At 44.8% G+C, this 23,229-nt stretch overlaps 1 protein-coding gene across 3 annotated transcripts in view; it reads right to left on the reverse strand.

Annotated features, from left to right (window-relative positions):
- Positions 1-22,656, reverse strand: part of shf (Src homology 2 domain containing F) — a 79,449-nt gene extending 56,793 nt beyond the window's left edge. For all 3 annotated transcript variants that reach the window (XM_076155500.1, XM_076155499.1, XM_076155501.1), the window contains exons 1-2: positions 21,948-22,656; positions 6,422-6,560 (exon numbers count right to left, since the gene is read on the reverse strand). In XM_076155500.1, the coding sequence (XP_076011615.1) occupies positions 6,422-6,560; positions 21,948-22,376 (568 nt within the window). In that variant the 5' untranslated portion in view covers positions 22,377-22,656. The remainder of the gene's footprint in view (positions 1-6,421; positions 6,561-21,947) is intronic.
- Positions 22,657-23,229: the final 573 nt, after the last annotated feature.

The following is a 23,229-nucleotide window of genomic DNA, read 5'->3' on the forward strand; positions in this document are numbered from 1 at the left end:
TGAATGATGTTGGAAAGTTGTCTTTGTTTAATCCGCTGATGCATTTTGGATATTTTGCTCTAACAGCAGAAGCAGTAATGAATAATTAAAAACTAAAATTTGCTTTGCCTGCTGGCCCTTCAGTCAGGCAGAGGCACTGAATCAGAATTATAAAAGACCACCACTACTTCCCAAGTCCTGCAAGATGTGTTTTTGCCCTTTAAGTTCAGCTTCAAATGAAACACACTGGGGCCTTTCATGGACGGAACCATCAGAGGGACTCAAATCTCAGCATCTACTCACAACAAAAGACAATAAAAAGAGAACAGATGAGATCTAGAGGGGCGCAGTTGTGATTCTTTCCTCTATGTAGTTATAATATGAGCCTGGCAATGAAGTCCAGACCACCTGACACCAAGTCTTTGTTTGACAATTGTGTCAAATGGGAGAGAAATAACTGTCACTCATTCATCCTTGGATCACACAAATATGACACAAGAGATGAACATGAAGGGGAACATGCATAAGAGATGACTAAATATGGCAAATCCCTGGACGGACGGGTGGATCAATTCTTTCCCCGGTTTGGTCCATTTGCCAGTGTGATTCAGACTGGAATCTCCTTGGCATCCTGGCCTGAACATTATTCATGGAGAAACAATGCCAGACACCATGTTTGGACATTATCCCCCTGAAAATCATTACATTGTAGAATCGCCATGGTGTTGTATGCAGGAGATCGACTGCAGAGTTCAACCGGAGCTGTTAATGATTCATTCCACCGCCCAGGTTGCAGCTTCTGAACCTCTGCTTCTTACTTATTTATAACTCTCTAATCATCGAGTTGGCACATACGTCCATGTGAAGCTGAGGCAACCATCCCTTGATGAACGCCAACAGATGTAAAAATGATAAAATACCAAAACCGGGAAGCAGCTAGTAAAAAAAATAAGCTACTCAGAAAAACACACTGATCTTGAATTTCCAAACATTCAGCACAAGCCTCCAGATATGCTGAAAAAAAAAACATGTTTGAAAAGTCCCACTGTCAGTACATGCATCGGATATTCCTTAGGTTTCATCTCAGGGCCATAAAAGCGTTGTTACAGGCCAGGAAATGTGCTGCCACATGTACCTGTCGCTGCCTGGGGGGAGTTTTTACTGCGGTGAGTGAGGAGGAAATGGAAACCATTCAGCAGGTAATATCTCCATTCTTTTCTCTTAAATTGTCCCCGTACACTAACCTATAGGTGCTCAAACATGAATTTGTTCCCACCGTCTCTGCCTTCTTTGTCTCTCTCTCTTTACACTCTTTTCTTTCCTTCCTCTCTGTCACCGCCTCTGGTACATCTTTGTTTCCCTTTCTCCCGTCTCCCCTGTCATCCCGCTCCCTGGGTGTCTCTCTCCCACCCAGGCCGAGCTGTAAGGTTTCAGGCTGGAGCGCTGCACTATCGTGAGTAAGTGGAATAATCAACTCCATTGCTAATGAGTCATCACCTTGGCGCTGCGTGGAAATCTTCCGCATCATCAGAGGTGCGACGCAGGAGGTGCCAATGTGCAGGGAGACATTTCCCAGCATGCTCCTCAGAGAGAGAGAGAGAGAGAGAGAAAGAGAGGGAGAGAGCAAAGACTCATCCACCATGAGTCAACCATGATGGAAAACATCAAGGTTTCTTCCTCCGGGCTTTCTGGCCCTGTTACTCAACACTCACTAAATGACTGAGCCATGACCTGAAAGATGGTATAAGGACAAATTGAGGTTGCAACTTTGACACGGCGTGTAATAAATTCACCGCCAGCGTAAAATATTTCACACTGGAGGGGTTATTCTCGGCCGATACTCCCCCCCACTGCCACACACACACACACACACACACACACACACACACACACACACACACACACACACACACACACACACACACACACACACACACACACACACACACACACACACACACACACACACGCACACACACGCACACACGCACACACTTTGGGTGTGACGACACGGCCGTGGCTTGAGGACTGGCAAGCGGACTGAAACTGTGTTGAGTGTGTTTGTTCGGAAGAGCTCAGTCATGCAAGCTGTTTGCACAACAGGCCTCTTCTGAACGGTGGGAAAACTCTCACATGGTCGTCCGCCTGGCTGGCTGACTGCGGAGAATGAAACCCTGCGTGTGTGTCTGTGCGTGTGTGTGTATGTTTGTTTGTCTGTGTGTGCCCGTGCGTGGGGGTTCATTGAGAAATGAGTTGACGCTGAACGCCCTGCAGTACTAAGCCCAGCCCTTTGTACTTGTCAGGGTAGCAAGTCTGAACAGCTACAACAATGTATGACAGAACAAGAGGCCGGGGTGAGTGGAGCAGAGAAAATGTAGCAAAAATTGATTCTAGGTCTTCTTCCCACAGCCCCACCTGTGATTAGGTGGGACTGTTTGTGTCGGGGTATGCAAGGAATGGCCGCACTGACAGCTGAGGGAGTGCACGTGTGTGTGTGTGTGTGTGTGTGTGTGTGTGTGTGTGTTAGGCTTTGTAGGAGTCACTGCGAGTGGCTGTGCGTGCCACTGTACGTGTGCGTGAGACAGAGACAATAAGGTACAGAGAGAGAGAGAGAGAGAGAGAGAGAGAGAAAGCCAGAGAGCCAGATAGAGAAAGAGAAAGAGAGAGAGAGAGAGAGAGCGAGCGAGCGAGCGAGCGAGCGAGCGAGCGAGAGAGAGAGGGAGAGAGAGCCAGAGAGAGAGGAAGAGAAAGAGAAAGAGATGTGTGAGTGGGAAGATGAAAAAACATTCACATTCAAACGAAAGTCACACACCTGACCTTATATGCAATAAATCAACAGGCGAGGAACATCAGCTGACAGCGCTGGAGACACACACATTCAAAACAAACACATGCGCACACGCGCACACAGATACAGCCTCTCGGGAAACACGCACATGAGCACACACACACACACACACACTGTCCTCACATAACTGCAGGTGGTGCAGCAACCCTTGGCAGTGTGTGTGGGGGGGAGAGGGGTCGGCTGGATTTTCGGGTTAAGGAAGTCGTGACATGCCCCTCCAGCAGGGCCATAAATCAGCCGCCTCAGCCTCAGTAAGGACGACTCCTGGGATCGAGAGAGACACAGAGCACTACGCCACTGCAGCCACACAAACACACTGACACAGTCTACTGACACGGCAGCATCCAACACACAAACACACACACGCGGTGCAGAGCAAAACTGCACTCTGTTATGTAGACAATGAAAGCACTTTTTTGCCTTAAGCCTTGCAGACATGTAAGTAGTTAGTGTGTGTTTGTGTGTGTGTGTGTGTGTGTGTGTGTGTGTGTGTGTGTGTGTGTGTGTGTGTGTGTGTGTGTGTGTGTGTGTGTGTGTGTGTGTGTGTGTGTGTGTGTGTGTGTGTGTGTGTGTGTGTGTGTGTGTGTGTGTATGCTGCTCGATCAAGGACGGATCATTGAATGCATCTTCAGTAGAGGAAACGACTCGGCTGCTGCGTAGGAGTTTTGAAGTGCAAAGGCACATTTAGTCCCGTAGTCAAATTAAAAATGTAGAGAAACTAAGAGACTTTTACAAGCTTCTCTTCTGTTCCACCACATTCCAGGTGAAATATTGTTCACTGAATGGAATCGCATTAGTGGGTAAACATGCAAATGTGGAAATTGGCCTTTTATGGTCGGTGAGTTTATTTCTTCCAATAAACTGTGGATCACTCTCTCACGCTCCAGTCTCTCCCTATCTTACTTCATAAGGTTTTAAACACCATTTTTTTTCCACACAGTCAATCTTCTGATTATTTGTCTGTGCTGCGATTAAGCCAAAAACATAATTAAGCTGTATGAAAGGACGGAATCCCTCTGATTCCGCCGCTCTCCCTGGTACGTATGATGTGTTGCTCAAACGCCGTAAATGTGAGGTATTGTTGCATCATCAGATACTTCACATTTTCTGTCCTAAAGGTGTTTACTCAGATTGAACTGTTGGCACACAGGCAGCGATATGCCTCACGAGGAGTCTGGATTAGTCAGAGCGAACCAGAGCATGACAGCTGCGAGATCACTGAGCTAAAAACAAAGACTTGACTTTAAGGTTTAACCCCAAAACATCACTCGCACACCGTGAATTCCTAAATGAAACCTCTTCTCTCATATCCACCGTTTTCTCTGGATAATTGGAACATGCGCCTGGAGTAAACTAAATGATTGATTGGCAAATAAACGCGCAAACCATTACGTACAAGCTCAGACAAAGTCAATCTTGTGATGAAACCTGAAACCTTAAAGTCTGCCAGACGCACAAAAGAAGAAAAGTCAAGTCTGATTTATTACCAGTCTGATTCCTATAATCAATTAATGATAAGAAGAAATGCGATGCACTTTTTACAACAAAGGTCTTCTTTGTTTACAAGGCTCATATTTCTTTACAAGCTGATATGATTTAAAGTTCACATTTAAGAGGAAGCAGGCTTAACAGTTTTATAGATTACATAAATTTGGCTGGAGATCATTAAAAAAACTTTTGACAGCCATAAATAGGAGTTTCTGCTGTGCTGGCACGTTGGGCGTTCGGTGTCCATCTGCACCCATCTGTGATAGCGAGTGCAGGGAAGAGAGGGAGGCTGTGAAGAGCCGCAACCAGCCCGTCTATCTTACAGCCGCACAAGCTGGGCGCTGGAGAGAACCCAGACTCCAGCATGGATGACACAACACAGCAGGTTGCCATTCAAGTAATTAACAAATATATATGTATACTGCGACCAAGCTTAGAGAGAACGAGATCAAAAAAAAAGAAGAAGAGGAAGAAAGAGTGAGTGAAAAGTGAAAGGCTCTGCTTTCCTTTTGGGAGCTGTAGTGCAGCAGTCGATGCCGCGGTTCCTCTCTGCTGATCTAAATATGAAATTCCGAGTGTGCAGCTCGGCCTGACTATTATATTGTCAGGATGAGAGATGCTGCAATTATTCTAGCCACAGACGGTACAGTGAGAACACTGACAAATCGGCCTTGGAGAAGATAAGCAGAAAAGAAATTGAGGGAGCCAAGACTTGCCCCTCCCCTCTTTACCACTGCCGAGGTGCCCTTGAGCAGAGCACTTAACCTCCAACTGCTCCAAGAAAAAGGAATATGCTCGGCAGGCAGCAGATTGCAGCCATAGTGCGCTGCTTACTCTGTGAAAGTGCAACCACAGCTCTTTTTACTACTTGTATTCAAAGGTAAACTTCACCATGTATCCGGATACATTTAAAGTTAAGTTAAGGGAATTCACTTGCAGAATACTTAGAAATCTGAGTTCAGCTCGGTCTTACCAGCAGAAACAACCATCGCTCCACTCACACAGAATATGAGGGATGATGGTTGCTTGAAAACAACACAACACCTCAGGTTTCAAAGACGAAAACCTGCAGATCTTATCCGATCACACACACGAGCACTGCAGGAACACTTAATGTTCTTCTAAAAGGAAAAAACAGGAATAAGGCTTCATCAAGATTGAAGCGATACAGGTCAAGCATTCCTCACTTTGTTTTCTCTAAATAGCCTCTTACATGAGAGCCAGGTGGGTTTTTTTTCTTTCTCAGCTGAGGTAAGGACTGGGTTAAAGGTCAAGCAACGCTGATGAAAACAAGAGATTGTCTGGAGGCCCATTAAGAGAGAAGACAGCAGTGGAGAGGGAAGAAGAGGGAGCAGCCCTGCCACTGTGTGCGTGTGCGTGTGTGTGTGTGTGTGTGTGTGTGTGTGTGACACAACTCGGCCCATTACAACAATCATATTCTCCTCATCATCATCCCAGGTCCAGAAACATCATTTTGAGGTTCTTCCATTGACAGAATCCTGTTTGTGTCTGAAGCAGCGGGACGTCCGCTCACAAAAGGAAAGCAGCTGTCACACGTCTCCCTCGCATTTTTTCAGCACTTTCCCTTTTTCTGCACATTCTTTGTTCTTTGCCATTGCTGCGCTCACACAGCCACAGAATGAATGTGTTCCCTGACAAAGCCGCGTGGGGAATGTGGCTCTGTAGCTATTGTTGTCCCAAAATCTGTCTTCCTGGAAATACTACCGAGTGGCTGTCTTGCTGTGCAGAGTTCAGTAGACAAATACAGAGCAACATCTCTCTTTTCTGGTTCGCTTTTTCTTTTTCGATCGCTTATCTGACAGCAAAAGCGCGGAGCTGCTGCTTTTGGAGGCGTTTTGACATGTAGGTGACTTCTGCTCGGCTGCACCTGTCGTGTAGCGCGGCGTCGGGCCATTTGAGCCACTTCGTTAATAAGCAGCTTGCCAACATATGGCTGCATCTCACGCTGCATAATTAATTAATACTGAACTAAGACGTTCCACGTGAAAGCAGACTCCAGGCAGGGATGCATTATGGACCATTAAACCTGAAATTATCCAAAGGCTGAAGGTGGACAGAGGCGTCTTGGTTTCTGAATATGCCTACCTGCCATCATCTTCTGGGCCTCGTATGGTTCCATGTAGCCGTCGTTCTCGGTTGTGACCTTTTCTGTGGTGATCTGAGTGCCGCCGCCGCCCGCCTGCTCGGCGTCAAAGGGGTCGGCGTAGTCTTCAAGAATTATAAGCTGTAGGAGAAGCAAAGCAAAATGAAATCATCAATTTATATAAAAAAAAAGAAATAAGGCAGGAAAATAGAAACACAAAGCAAGGGATTATTTTGGCTGCTCTGTCAAACATTGCAGCACATGTCGGCTGTCAGGAGAGTCGCTTTTGACGGTGACGTGACACGCACTGCTGCGGCCTGTCACAGTAGTGCGTGGCTATACATTGAAGGGAGAATCTCATATATATAAAGCCCCGCCTGTATGTGCCTGCAGCACGTGACCACAAAGCCTCAGCTTTAGGCTTATAGCGCGCTCGCAGCTACTGCTGTTCTGCCTAATTATATGATAGCCCAGTGACAGGCCTACATTTCAGAAAGTAGGGAGGACCACAACTGCTCAACTTTTGTTTTAAGAGAAAATATTTGGCAGGTTTATGCCGAGCTGGCGGTGAGCCACGGCTAATTGCAGTCTTGCTCTTTTGCTGAGCAATTTGTGCAGTAGATGGCAATTAGGTGGACATCCTGAGACCCAGAAATACAGCACAAACCTTCAGGGAGCAGAGCAACAATCGGCGTTTGTGGTGCCTTGGGGGGTTGTTTGTTTCCCTGAAATGTTTGCTGCATGTACTACAATCGAAACTAAAGATCTACTCTTCAAAATAATAAGTCTGGACCAACTGTCCTGTTGGACATTACATCCAATTATGGGTTTGCCTGCCAATGAGTGGGTCCAGGGGGAGTACAGACCAGAGGGGGCAGGGTGCTCCAGGTTGGACAGCTTAAAGTCCAAGGTTTCTTTGATTAGAAAAACTAATCGTTCATGCACACACCTACATGTGCATGCAAATACTCACACGACTGGCACTACACCCTGTGAGTCATGGCTAACAGGAAGGGATTTGGTCTCGTATAAACAAGCTCATCACTCATCATGTGGACCGGGCGGGGCAGTGTGTTGTGGACGGAGCCTCGTGCTCGCCGTGCTGTGCCTCCATCTAGCCAGCCTTCCCGAGAACAACCACTGCCCATCGGTGCCACTTTCAAGACATAAAAAAAAACTGCATAGAGGCCACCCGGATAGAGGACGGACACAGACACACACACACACACACACACACACACACACACACACACACACACACACACACACACACACACACACACACACACACACACACACACACACACACACACACACACACACACACACACACACACACACACACACACACACACACACACACACACACACACACACACACACACTCTTGCAACACTGGGATTCCTCTTGAGATGGGAAAGCACCGACATTTTTACCTTTCTGCTGTAGGTCAAATGACATTATATAAAGTCATAAAATGAAAAAGGATATTTCTGGAAGTGTTAAAAAAAGTAAAAAGGTAAAAAGTTCACTGTATACAACTTGTGAGCTGCTTATAGCGAGTAGGAAATGTTTTTGGATGGTATATTCTTGCACAGATCGGAGGTAAGAGGTAAGTACCATGCGTGTCTTTCATACCAGCTACTGTGTGTTAAATCTGTCTTCCTCAATAGTCCCTCTCCATCTGTTTGGGGGAAAATAACTAGGACTTTTTCCGCCACAGTGTAATTATAGGTTCCATGAATGTTTTGCTTCTATGAATTGAAGCAGGGGGTGAAAGGGTCCAACACAAACATCGTCTTGGTTTGTTCTTCTACCGCAAAAATAAACAAACTTTAATCTTTAATTGAATTCCAGTCATTTTCATAAGCAACACGCAGCATATCGCTGGATCAGAATCGCAAACACTCGCTTCCAATGATGCCTGACAGCTGCGAGCGTTCACAACTGCCTTCTCACACCTTGTTGGAAACTTGGGACGAAACCCACCTCAGATACAAACAACCCAAATCTAAGAATAAATATTCCTCACTAGATAAACACATGAATCACCTAAATGGGAGGGAGAATGGGAAAAGAAAGGCCAGTGAGCATCTGCTGGTGACCACATACTGCAGCAAAGTGGCTCAAGGTTTGGAGACCATAGCCCATAATTGTGATAAACCACTTTTAATCACATTCACGCTTGGGAACACGCCGGTGTAACTTCAGGTTTCTATTACAAGCAAGTGGGTAGCTTCATGGAAAATTGATTCTAGTGCCTTGCTCGAGGAATAGCTGGAGGGTGGCTGCTGTTGTGGAGAAGTGTTCAGCTCACCTATGCACTTTAAATGTCATATTTTCTCCTCTTAATGTTGTTCTGAGAGGTCCAATTCTATGTGATCAACAGTACGGAGGCTTGTGTTTTGCATTCTCACAGCAAATTTCTACCAGTTCCACAAGTCATAAACCTTCACGAGCCAAAACTAAGCTTGAGTATGATTCAGGGAGCGATGGCAATCCCCTATTTAATCATGTGTGAAGCCATTTCCAGTATGTGACATCATGTTTGCCTTCCCTGTTTACATAATGGGATGGGACAAATACCTCCAGCAGCATCATCCAAAGGAGTAATGTCTCATCATTTATAATAATGAATAGAAGCAAAGGCGTCCATTTCAGTCTGAGGCCATAAATGTAAACTATTTATGGGATTGGAAATGTCCTTGTAATGTCTAAAGTAGCATGAAATGGCAAAACACTAAAACTGTTATTTTAACATTGAGGTTTTAATGCTTTTAAACCCCAAACTGATCAAAATCGGCTCGCTTAAGCCAGGTCAAGTCAAGTCAGCGTAAAACCGGTAGATAAATCAAACAGTACTGCTCTTTGAATCTCCTTTCTTCATAAGCATTCAGACTTTGAAACGTGTCAAGATTAGATGTAATTAGAGATAATATAAGATAAAAAGTGAATTATCCCCAGGGAAATTACTGAAAACCAACCTCAAACTAAGTCACATACACACGTTTCTGTGTGTTACTTGTTTGGTCTGATGCAAGGATGTAATTCAAAGACCACAATTACACAAGTCAACACTGCCAAGAGCTGCATCCAAATATACGTTATATAGGTTTTCAAAGGCTTTTCATCAAGTAAAAAAAAAAAAGAAGAAAGATTTACATTTTGCAAACACATGTGCCACATGAGTCAGGCTGTGCAATCCCTGGTAATGATCCTGTTGGACACACTGTAGTTTTCCTTTTCCTTTCCTGTTCCAAAGCTCACTTCACTGACAAACAACTTCAATATTTCAGTTTCACTTTGAATCACACGGCTTGAAAGCGAAACTGTTTAAAGTCTATTACAAAATGTCTCACAAATACGAAACAGATAAGGGACGATAGTGTGCATATGGGGAATGTTTGCTTATCGGGTCTGCTCTATTTCACATTCAGTCTTACTGCATTCATACGGTCCAGTGAGGTGAGGCATTCAATTACCAACCGCTCAGCTCGGCTCAACTGTTTTGCGTCTTTGCTCGAGGGCCCCCTGACAGTGGTTATATAGGAGAGGTGAGAACGTTATTCACTTTGGCCTAAGCAGATCATTCGTAGACATCTGAGAATTTGAACCATCTACATATTTGATTAACAGACCACCTGAATAATACGCCATCAACCTGTCTCGGAAGTCTTCTTCATGCACATGGTGGATGAGTTGGTTAACATTTCTAAATCAATGTAATGTGTTCTCCTTCCTGTCCCTCTGCACTAATGACTAGTCGACAGCAGGAAGAGCACTGGGGTTGTGAAGTGAAGTGGGGTGTTCAGAGAGTGGTGACATCGCCTGGGGACACACCATCTGCCTCCTAGCATGCCAGGGTGTGTCAAGCCTTCAGCCAAGCCACACTTGTCATGAAAGTCAAATTCGTCCTCTGCACAAGCCTGCAGCACCTCAACATATCAGGTCGTGGTTAAGCCGGGATGTAAGAGTCGTGATTCACACAAAGCCACTGCACGGGCTGGAGGGGTTTGCTCCTTTACTGCTCTGCCACAAAGAGAGAGAAATCACTTTAATTTACTTTAATTCTGCAGCCAACATCCAGGTTGCCCACGTCTTACACCTGCGAGCTCTGACAGCTCAGCGGAATGGAGACAGAAGCAGACTTCTTGAAATGCATTGCTGTGCTCAGGCAAGGACTTTGATTTCAAATCAGTGGGAACAGAGAGAGAGAACATTAGCAAAGGAGGGAGACTATAACAGGCACCTGCCACTTTGGCTCAGCGTTTGGCGATACATGAGCCTCTAGGATTACAATTCGATTGAGGCCCAATCTTCCATTAGAAGTGAGAAAAATCAGGCCTGCAACCGCTCTCCTCGACTCCTAATGGGGAGAGAATGGCTTTGGCTGCCTCATGAAATAATCAAGAGTAAAAGAATGGCATTTTCAGAAATTGAATTAGGTGTAATTTGATCACATTGGTGGAGATTTGGATACAATAATAAGGAAAATGGCTGCTGAATATTGCCTTGCCTGCTTTTTGAGCACGTTTTATTCACTTCCAACCATTCCAACACCCTGAACTGGGAGCAAATGAGATATAAAAAAAAGACAGACTGCATTACATAGTGATAATCAGATAAAACCCATAGACGTAGACAATGACGAAAACAAAGACGAGACTGAGTTTTGCAGAAAAAGAGACTGCAGACAGGAATCTGATATAAATGTCATGGCTGGTCCAGGTTGGATTGAATGCGTCAGGGGCCGGTGAAGACTGATGTCCCTCAGAGACCAACAGGAACGACGACAGGCGGTCGAATGAGGGGAAGAAAGGGTTAAAAAAAAGGGGGAAAAAGAGGACTGACATGTTTGATTTATGTCTCACGCCACAGGGGATTTCAGTCACTGATAACCTAATACGACTCAGTGCTTAGCAGCTCGATAGCATTTGAAAAACAGCTATTTTTGCTGTTTGTTCTTCAGTGTGTGACCAAAAAAAACATGTAGTGACCACAATGACTGAACTCAACTTTACAGAACAGAGGAGGGAGCAGGAGAAGAGGAGGCAAAATGTATCTTTCCATCTTTCTACAGAGCAGACATGCATTAGTTTACTCCTGGTTGACGGAAAAAATGCTCAACTCAGCAAGTTTACCGTCCTTAAGGTGTTGCAGCTAATAGCTCCTTCGCCTGCAGCTGGACTAAACACCACAGGAGTCTTCCCCTGAGGCAGCTGATCTAATCCAAGCGAGGTTCCAGGGTAGAACGTCGCCTATAGTTTGAACCCAGTTTGTTTTGATTTTGTCATCTTCACTTCACACCCACATGAAGGTCAACGCAAACGTCATCTTATTCACAGTTCCAGTACTTCCAAGTAATTAGAACATTTTGAAAATCACATCCATCGCTGGCCTCGTTCCTCTTAACATAAGTGATCGTACTCCTGCGGGATTTTGCCCGTTTTGGTTTTTCCACTGCTTGAGTCATCGTTTATGAAGCCCACGGCCGTCATGTGGGAGCACTTTGCACAGTAATCAACAGAAGGCCAGTTATGTATTGATGATCGCTGACACGGAATTAATGCATGCGTGCCGTAATGTAAAGACAATTTGCCCACAGTTATCTAAAAATAAGAATCTGTCCTTCGAGGCCTTTTATTTAAGCAGACATGATCACAGCTTCTCTGTTTATATAACGCACTTACTACCAATATGATACTTTTATGTTTCTTAGAAGCAAGCACAAACCTGGTTACAATTCATTGAAAGCCCCATGTGAACATGTCTGCTAGGTTCTGTATCACCAAAGCAGATTAGACACGCGAAACGCCGGCTTGGGCTCAAAGGAGAGACGGCGGGCGAGTGCATCTTCCACCGTGGAAACCTGACATTAATGAAACTTTATTGAAACATTTCCTGGGAAACATGGTTGCCGCTTGAGCATTCAGCTCGTGGCCCCGTGAGCCCGGAAGAGTGATGTGCCTTCTCTAAATGCTTTCTTCAGTCGGTGGCGGCAGTTAATCCAATTATTATATTTGCCATAGAGACGCTTTTTCACGTTCCAGTCAGGAGCTCCTGGCGTCTGAAACCAAATGGGGAGCACTTTGCGTAAGATAAACGTTAAATCTATTTATCTTCAGGTGGATTCATTTGCTTTGCTTTTAATCTAATTGGAACATCAACCAAATCAAGCATTCCGGGATTAATAAAGGAGGCGTCGTGGAGAATCAACAAAACAAAAAGTGACCTGGGAGGAAACACAACAAATGTTCATTGACGCTCAGTAGGAACGTGCACGACCTGTTCATTCGCTGGAAAACTGACACAGGATTTAGATTTTTGATATTTTTATTGAAATCCCTTTAATTTCCTTTCTTACCACTTGGCCTGAAACTGCACTTCCTCAACCATAAACACTGCTGTTAGCAGCTCGGGAATTAAAGGAGGGCTGAGCATGACAAGCTTTACTATTTAAGGATTAGATTCAGCATTCCTCTTTGCACATCAGTGAGCTCAGCCACCCGTCTCACATGTGTCTCCCTTGGAGACATCTGTGCTGTTAAAAAGAAACTTTTTTTTTGTGCTGACTTATTTATTACCCACCCCCTCTTTAAGATGTAGACTGCATATAAACGTTGGTTCCTCAGATCTCTGCACTTTTTACCCATGTGTGGCTGCTTCTCCGAGTGAAGTTGCTTCTTTAAGGCACGAGTGATTTGGCCTGTTGTTGATCATGGGGTTGCAAAAGGAACGCTTCCAGATGACGGTGACACAGATACCATCCTCCACTTCACTTCAGTGTTTCAGCAGTGCATAAAATAATGGCGTCCAAGCACCACTTGCCATTACACGTTAGAAAGGCCTGGGTGACACGTTACACGCAGCTGGACGCCCCCGTCTCACGTCTACAGCAGTATAGGTTACATCGCGTTTATGGCTTCTGTAATCTAGTCCAGGTCAAAGCTACACACCCACACAAACTTACACGTCACATCAGAAACGTATCCCCCACAGACACACACACACAGAAAGAGAGTGTGTGTGTGTGTTCATGTGTGTGTTCATGTGTGTGTGTGTGTGTGTGTGTGTGTGTGTGTGTGTCTGTGTGTGTGTGTGTGTGTGTGTAAGGGACGCAATCAATGCAGGAGTAGGGCGTCTGCCGTTCATTACCGGTGCTTTTTTTCAAATTAGTCTTTCTCAAAAACATTGAGTCACTACAAGCTGATAATCCCGAGCTCCTATGCAATCACAATGGGCTCTGCACAGTGAGATAACAGAGCGCTGCAGGGAAGTTACGCATAGGTCCCACTTAGAATTTCCCAATTTCATGTTTAGAATGAGAATTGACATTTCAAAATGCACCACAAGGCCTGTTGTCTTTCTCACTCCGACATGTCCGGTGTAATGAATTGTAATAAATGAAATAAACCTCCAGCAATTCACTGAACAATCGGTCATATAGTACGCGGGAGTCTACATGCAGCTGTAAATATAATGCATAATATGTTTTATGGGTCTACTTCTTGGCACTCACTGCTTGATCTTTTACGTTTTGCATCCCTTTGATATCCTTCAGTGTAAAGAATCACAATTTCTCGGTCCCAAATTTGTATTTTACTGTATTTAAATTTGCTACAACATCTCAACTCAAGAACTCTGATTAGCATTAACAATGTAAAATAAAGTAAAGATCCAAGCCACATCTGTTGTCTATTGTCTGTTGTCCACAAAAATTGGACTTCAGTGAGACGAAGAAGCCCTAAAGCAGATTTCAAATACTAACTCCCGAAAAAAAAGTCATTTCAGCTCCAGAAGCGGATGTCTGGGCCACATCATTTTCTCTATCTGTCAGAATCTGTCACGCTGAAATGTCAGCTGACAGGTGTGTCCTGGGAAGACAAACAGCAGTGGCTACATTTTTATATTTTCTAAAAAGGTCAAATTCACAGTGATGGTTTTAAATTTCCAATATAAATAGACCCATATGCTACTAAATGATGTGCAAACTACTTCTGCACCATTAACACATTCATCGGGCCATAAAGTCATTATTGTTTCTTCTTTTATTACCATTATTATTATTAAAGAGAAATCTGTGTTTTAAATATAACAAAGTGCTTGTTTACCTTTTCCTGCTGCTGTTTCTTTACGTTAATTCAACTCTGGACAAAACGCCCAGTGTCGTCCTTTTCTCCTGACGATTGAATACATTTTCCCTCAAAGCAGTGACGCAGAACGAAAAACACCCCAAACTTGCCACACACTCCACGTGCCTACTTAAGACGTCCACTGGAGAAAGGAGCGAGGCCACTACTTGAACCCCATGAAGGTGCTCTTAATATACGACAGATATTCACGATTAACTACTTGACAACACGCTTGACAAAATCCAATTTTCTTCCGCTGCTCCGTTCCTCTGCGATAGATTTATTGGCAGTGTTTTCGCTACGTACAGTTAGTGGTGCGGCACCGGAGTCGAAATTGATTCAGGTGGTACAATGGAATGTTGGAATTTTATAAAATGATAATCCTGCTCGCATGCGAAGGAGCAATTTGTCCTTCATACATGCCACACAAATGTCCCCCGAGTCTGCGGCTGGAATTAGTATGAAGACACAAACTGCTTTTTTTCAATTTGAGAAAGCCGAAGTGGGCTTCCAGGAGGAAATAGAACAAATTCCCGCGCACAACATATATTCACCCTCATGTGATGCTGGCCACACAACATTCAATTCATCATGCTTGGTAGAGTATAGTATACCTCCACCAGGGTTGAGTAGTCCTCCAATTATAACTCCACCCACTGACAAACCAACAACATCTTGATTCTACCATACCTGCTTGCAAACGTATTGACACAAACCTAACTGTCGCTGTTATAGCGCCACCATCAGGTCGATTGATGGTTCATATTTTGAACTTGTAATGAGTATATATATCCGGCAAGTTTGGTTACGATAGACAAATTCATCCGTGAGAAAGACCAAGCCACGCCCACTCCACTTTAGAAGCCTATTATCGCAAAACAATAAGGAATATCATAAAAACTCAACGTCATGGCTTCTACTGCAGGATCATGTCTAAACAGCCCACCAAGCTTTGTTGAAATCCACCGGTGACATTTTTGAGATCCAGACAAAGGAGATCCGCTTTGACGGAAGCTACGACTTATGTGATTTACAGTGCAGACCGGAGTGAAGAAACACAAAGCCACAGCCAAAACAAAACAAAAAGATAAGAGATTTTCATCTAATGAAGGCAAGACTGAGGTTGGAAGCAGTGTGGCCTCAAATAGCCTCGGTGTGGTGAGGAAAGACTTGAGGTCGCCGCCGGTTGCCTAGACTGACAATAGAGTGTGTTGGGTGGCGTCCAATATCATAGCTTCCCGGTGCAAGATAGCGACGGGAGTGGGAGCCTATATTAGAAGGCGAGCGGGAGAATCGTCATAACGTTGCCACAAACTGCTCTCAGAAGCAGATGACAGCCATGTGCCGTCACCGTCTGTCACTGTTCCCGACATCTAGATTGCTCGAGTTGGAACAGGAGAGCGCCTTAACCGTGGTTATACTATACTATACTAGCGAGGAAGCGGCAGCCAGAATTCCCAGCCTGCACAGAGGGGCGAGCACAGACTTGTCGAGTTAAAAAGGGAATGTCACCAAGTTGTAAACACTTCCTGCCAGGAAGGGAGCACTTCCTTAATCCTGGAGCAACCAGGCCATTCCTTATTTTCCACCAAACAACTGCAGACAGCGGCTCGCTTTCTCCACCCAAGTTCGTATAACAGCGATTGTTCATTGCGACCTCTCGCAAGAATAAATCTGAGCCGCATCCTGGCAGAGTCAATATTATTTACCCCATTCATTCACTCGTTCATTCATGCCCTCAGTGTTTGTTCCCTTTTTTCTTCCTTCTTTTTTTTTTAATGAAAACCCAAGGTCTGGAATCCCGCTAAGAAAAAGTAGAAGTATTCAGTTTCCTGGTGGGCACAAAGATCACAGGGTAGTTCTGTTTGCAAGACGGAAGCCAGACAGCCTCCTGCAGTGTGACACAATACAGACACACACACACACACACAAACACACACCCACACTCAGGAGATACAAAGGCAAATCGGATCTTAACGACCTCTGCGTTAGGTTGATGCAAAACCATGCATACAGCTACAGCTACGTTTGAATGGTCAGCACAAAGGGAGGGCGGGGCCAATGATTCTACAAAGCCTGATGTTTCCTAAAAGACTCTGTTCTTGTGCCTCGGATGTCAAGTAACCTTTGGGCCCAGTTTTGTTTCCTTTTAATCAGCGTGTGACGATCTGCCCGCTCGGCAGCCCCCCTAAACTGGAGACCCACTGCTACACACTGTCATTAAACAAAACAGTGCCATGTGTCTACAACTCCCAAATGGCCGAGAGCTGCAGCACCAGTCTGCAGGCTAATTGCGACCTGGTGGAATCATGTGACTGATGTTTCGGTGCAAAAGCAAGAAACATCAAGTGGGCAGAAAAACATAACAGACTCCCCCGGGGCTCTTTAAACTGGAGGGAAGACTCCCTAATGGAGAGGGAGAAGAAGGCAAACAGTGTTTAAATGCCAACGGTTCCACTGTAAGGTTAGGGCACATGTGTAGTGGTTGTATATAAACCCAAATCATGACTGGTATAACACATTAAAGGGAATTTCAGTGCAATGACATAAATGCTGCAGGATTTGTTGGGTCACCGAAATTACATCTTTCTAAGAAGTTTAACCAAGTTATCATTTGCTTATGCCTTTTAGCAAATCCTCCTCCGCAGGATGACTTCATACTGCTCCAGAGGAGGCGGGGCTTAAACGTGCACTGTTAGACTCTGGGCTCCTTCCTTCCTTTCAAAGTGCCCTTCCAGGATTCCTGCTGAGGTCACAGGAATCCACACACACATATGGGTAAAGGCATAGGAAGCACGTTACTATGAAACACGTCTGCTGCTATGATAAACAAACACGTTCGTATTCCCAGTTGAGGGTAATTAGAAGTGAACATGTTGCTTTCTTGAACTACAGCAGACTTTCGAGAAAGGGTTTGGGTGATTCAAATAGAGGAGGAAATACATAACATTCTTAAACACCTCGGTGAGTTGAGGCTCGAATGGAACAGCTCGGAGTCATATCTGGTGTTTGGGGCCAAAGACAAAGCAATATCACAGTCTGGCCTTTCATACTGTAAATGAGTGGAGATAACCATGGTAACACAGTTCAGCCAGTTATTTCAAACAATTTGTAATGATTATAAAAACAGTTATCTACTTCCTCTAAGATATGAGTCACAATCTGCACACTGAGGACTGTAAAACAAAACATCCTTAAACCAAAAAAGACACGAAACAATCTGGTGGTGATTCAACCTGTGTAACATTTAGAGTTAGTTTATTTAGAACAATTTAGGTTCTGTCTCACACTTTTATCCAACTAAAGGGTACAAATAGTCCTGATGTGTCTTCTGTGAGGGTTAGAGGGACATATAGGCACTGATCCGAGTAGTCGGACTCATCAACACAGGTAAAGAACTGCACTTACAAAGAGATCTATCCCCAAACATGATGGGCTCTGATGTTTTTTGGGGCTCCCTAATGAAAAGGTCTCTCTGGAGGATATCAATGCCTCTGCTTGATATTTATTTCCTCCCATCACTGGCAGAGATGACAGCATGGAGCCGGTAGGAGGCATTTATTTTGGACACCAGGGTGAAAGGCCAAGCAAATACAGTATATTAGGGTTTGTGGGGGGAAAGAATGAAGCCCTGACACATTCAGCCAGGCACCACAGGTTCTAATCTGCAGGCCAGTCAAGCAACCTTGATTTACCCATGCTGGAAAATTGCGGTTTGGAAGGTACGTCTGCGAAGGCGATAATTAAATTATTGCTCACCCTGCAGTGCAACGCTGCAGTGAAACAAATCAATCCGAGCAGAAAACCCACAAATGAACAGAATATTCAAAAGTCATTAATTCTGTTATGAGAACTGTGATCCATACACCACTTCTCTGATTTTGAGAAATGTACTCCCAACAGCACCACCAGCCTCAGAATCCGTCCACCCAGATGCCTCTGCTGTTTACAATCCGCCTCGAGGATTGTATCAGTCAAACTGGAGCGGTGGAGGTAAGTTAGAGCGACGGGTTCCCACGTGCGCAGAGGTATCAACAATGACAAGCGGGAAGCTCGCGAGGACGCCGCAGCCCGTCTGTGCTGCGCTGCTTGCTTTTGTTTACACATTTCCAAGTGGAGCTCGTCATCACTTTCAGGTGTCCTTGAGAGAAGTTAGGTTAGTGCTGAGTAGAGCGATGAGCTGGAAGATGAGGCCTTTAATTAGCTCCAAGGCAGGATGATAATTGATCATGTCTGTCTCCCTCGCTCGCTCTCGGTCTCTGTCAACTCACTCTAGCGTGAAGGTCTTGGCATTACGATAACAAAAGACATCACGATGCCTTGAAAAATAAAATGCAAGCAAGCAACCCCTCTATAATCTGTACTGAATTAGAGGATATGACCTGTGAGCCTTTCTGGGAATGAACACGTGGTCTGCATCTGCAACACATGTCAACGTTAAGATCTAACTACAGGCAGGACTCTTTGCGATCGGAAACCTGTTTGGATTGGATTGTGATCGGATTTCAGTCACACCTGACCGCCCGCCTGCGCTTTTATTTATTTACTCTTTTAACTTTTGATTTCTAATCTTAAATCAATGAAGTTTATTCATAGAACAGGCTTTACTAAATGTTTTCATGCAGGGGGTTGAATACAAGTCCTGACATTGATTACAGGTACAGAGTTTAGGCTTTTAAGGTGTAAACAGGGTCTAAATGTCTGAAGTACTTCCACAGACCAAAATCAAGTGAATGAACTGGCACCTCTTCGTCAATGATCACTACCACAAAAGCCAACATGGAATAGAAAAAGTATGGCAACCTGTGAAAATGTACTCCTTCTTATTTAGCAAAAACAATCCTCAGTCCCATTTTGGTTGTTTTCCTGTGGAAACTCTTTGAATAGAAATGGACTCTGGGAAAAAAAGCACTCCGACTAATGCTATTGGCATTTCAGGCATTAGGTAAGCAGCGATATAATTGGCTTTCATGAGTCAAGTAATTAAAACATCAATGTAACCAAGCAGTGCTGTTTAGACACTTGTGTGCAGGTTGCTATGTCTCAGCAGTCAGCATTTAGTCTGCACGGTTAGAAAGACGATGCAGTTTTTGTGCGGCTGCAGTCTCCATTCACTAGCAGTGACATGTGTGTGTGTGCGTGTGTGAGCTTCAAGACATACATGCCATTTCCTTTATAAAACACCTATCCAGATGTGTTAAACTGGTCTCAAATTTAGTTCCAAACACCTATAGTGCATGGTAAGGACCATTCCAACATGACGTAACACCAGGAAGAGCACACAATGTGTACGCCACACTACATTACGTACAACTCTAGCCTGAGGGGAGAGCCTACGAGATCAACCGGATGTTTTCCCACACAGACACCAGTGAAAGAAGTGCGTTTCTATACGAGGCCAGGCCTTCATTATCACACAGCATTTTCAAAATCCACACCTGGTGAGCTCCTCTCACATGGATTACAAACACTTATCATGGTCTACCTCAGTCAGCCACAGTTGAAAGGAGAAATCCCTGGCTTCCTGACAACCCAGTAATCCTCACAAAAGTTGGAACATAAAGCCTCTGTAAACTCCTGCAACTATTTTGTCTTACACTCCGGTGAATTTGAAGTGTCCTGATAGGAAATTATGATAGGATGTGTCGAGAAAAAAGCATTATCGTTTGGGTGGATTTCTCATTGCATCACCCTCCCCTCCACACTGCCGCGCTGCTTTATCTCACCTTCACAATGAAACAGAAAATCCTTAAATCCTTCCCTCAACACATTGCTTTAGCCTACCAGCTGTCAGGACTGATTTACTGTAGCTTGTCCATAACGCGTTCACACTAGTGAACGGTGTGAGGTATTTAAACCATTCTATAAAAATCATCTCCCTGCTTGTTAAAGCCATATGTGCACACAGAGAGGGAGAGAGGAGAAGCTGGGGAAACTGTAATTATCAGTTTGGGCCTTGACTAGGGGGTCTGAATGAGCTTTAATTAACCAGAGACAGGTATAATCTGTATAATCAGCCTGCACAGCTGCAGTGGCTGGATGAAATTAGTAAATTCTTGTAAATATGCACACTTCAACAATGGCTGACAATTTGGGGAAGCAAATACAAAAATAAAACACCTTTCTGTATGAAATGGTTCCTTTTCTCTATGTGGAGAGCTAGTGGGAAATCTCAAGCTCAAAAATGCTGCTTATACTGTGGAATATAAATAATGTTAAACAAATAAAGACCTCACATCACCAGACAGGTATGAGGTAAGGTAACCTGGAGGCCAAACATGTTTTTTATTCTTTGTCACGTCAAAGAAACCATGTTGGTGATTGAATTCTCTTACACAGTGGTGCACAGTGTCCGTGTTCACACATTCCCCTCTGTGCATGAGCTCCAGCACCGGAGACACATTCCTCTGCAGGATCCCTCTCGTCATACGTCCTTAACCTAACTGACATTGAATGTCTCACGTTTCTCCAAATGAACCAACACTCATGCGTGTATGAATTCCTCAGAGGCTTGACTGGCTGTGCCTCACACTGCCTGTCAACATCCTGCCCACCTGTCTCCGTGTTCACCGAGTGTGCGGCAAACCACAAATGTCAGGAATCTTAAACCAGCAAAGGCACTCGCAAGTGCTGTCACATGACGAGAACGCAGCAAAGAGAAGTGGAGATTAGACCCACAAGTGCAGAAACTCACTCAGAAAGGAACATTATCTCTATTGATCTGTCCACATAAATACAAATAGATCCAATTAAGAGTAAATTACTGGAAACCCAGTGCAAATATATATGGATCCCACACCCATAGGCATATTTCACCCATGTTTACCATCAGAAAGTTACAGAAAGTTGAACAGTTGAGTCAGTAAAGGGCCACAACTCTCATGCCTGCTGGTATTCCAGGAACAGCAGCTGAGCTATGGAGCTGTGTATGTGCATGTGTGTGTGTTTCTGTGTGTGTGTGTCAGCATAGGACACGTTCCCTCCCTGTACTCGGGTTAGTTATTACACACAGTGAGATGTTGCAATCCAGTGGACAGACGTGGTGAGGTTGCCATAACCTGTTCGACTGGTTGTAACGACTCGTTTCTTTCAGGAGTAGGTCAAGTGTTTCAAACATCAATCACCTCGAATTTTTAGTGGAATTAAGGGAGCGCCAGTCACCTCACACGTAGGAGAAACATAGATATTAAATTTTAAGACAAATGGCCCCGTCACTGGGAAAACTCACCAGGATGTTCAAGATTGTTAAATACATATTATGAATGACATGTATTTAGTGAAGGTTTAAAGGAAGAAATATAGGAGTTAAAGGAGTATTAAAGTGATATTTCCTTTCTAAATTGGACTGTAGCGCCAACTTGATAATAAGCAGGGTTGTTGTTGTAAGTTAACCCACCTTGTCTTTGCTGTCGTGGTCTGACGGAGGAGGAGAAGTGGGAGATTTAACAGCCACAGCCTGGGTCACTGTGATAGTGCCGCCCGGAACAGGACTGCTCTTCTCCACTGTCTCCACCTTGATAAGTCGGTGCTTTGGAGACACATACTTTAGATCCGAAGATCCCAATGAGTTCAAGCTCGAACCGAATGAAATATTTCCACCTGGGGTGTACGGGTCTTCGAAGTCCAGTTCCTTTTGTAGTTTGTAAGCAGCGAGGATGTCCGGTTGAGCCGGGCTCGGATAAGTGGCCCCGCCGGAGCTTGTTTGTTGGTAGCCAGGCGCACCGGGCACGCCGGTGTGACAGTGTCTGTAGTCCGGTTTGGGGGGCGCCGGAGGGGGTGCTTTGGTAGTTTTGAATCCTAGGTGCTCCTTGAACCACTTGGCCATGCTGCCAGTGCATCGCTCACAAGTCAGTGAATTTAGTTTTGTTTTCCTGTCAGCTTTCCTGTCAGCGGAGCCCGAGTCTGGTGGTCAGAGTGGGATCCTCGGGTGACCCGCGACCGGCAGGCGGCTTTCGGAGCGCGTCGCCAGTCTCCTGTCGCTCAGTCCGTCCAAAGATCAGCGGCGCCGAGCAGCGGGGGAGCGGACACCGGCACTTTGAGCTCTGTCTGCTGCTACTCTGTCACACTGCTGCCGCTCACACACACTGCCGCTCTCTACGTCAGGGCTACACACTACGCAACCCGGGATGGGAGCGCTTGTACAAGAGGAACACACGCCCCCTTCACTTCAACCTGCCCTCCCCACCTGAGAACATTCACTGCCCCCTGCCGGCCGGCCAGCACCTCTCACCCTGCGTCCCACAGCACACAGAGGCACAGAGCGACGGAGGATTATGCAATGATCCTGCGGCCACGGTGGTTGAATGAAAATGTAGTGTAGTGTATCTCACATCCCACCATTGAGACAACTTGAAATATAAAGCAAGCATTAAAACTCTGCTATTCTGAATTTAAGGTGGGTATAAACATATATAGTCGTTTCTATTGTAATATTGTAATATGCATATACTGTATAGCAGTGGATTCACATTTAGAGTGATCAATTATTCAACATAACATGATCATAAAAATCCCCATTAAAAGACACACAGCTGTTTATCTCGTGAAACGGTGTTAAACAGAAGCCATTTGTGCCTGGATATTATGTGACCGTACAAAAGGCAGACACATTACACTGGCTAAATGTCCTGCCTGTGGAAAAACTGCAAGGAGAGCAGGAATTCCAGAGAAAAATAATA

Source organism: Genypterus blacodes, unplaced genomic scaffold, assembly GCF_046128005.1.
Source record: "Genypterus blacodes isolate CSIRO-AG114 ecotype Tasmania unplaced genomic scaffold, CSIRO-AGI_Gbla_v1 ptg000067l_1, whole genome shotgun sequence".
Classification (NCBI taxonomy): domain Eukaryota; kingdom Metazoa; phylum Chordata; class Actinopteri; order Ophidiiformes; family Ophidiidae; genus Genypterus; species Genypterus blacodes.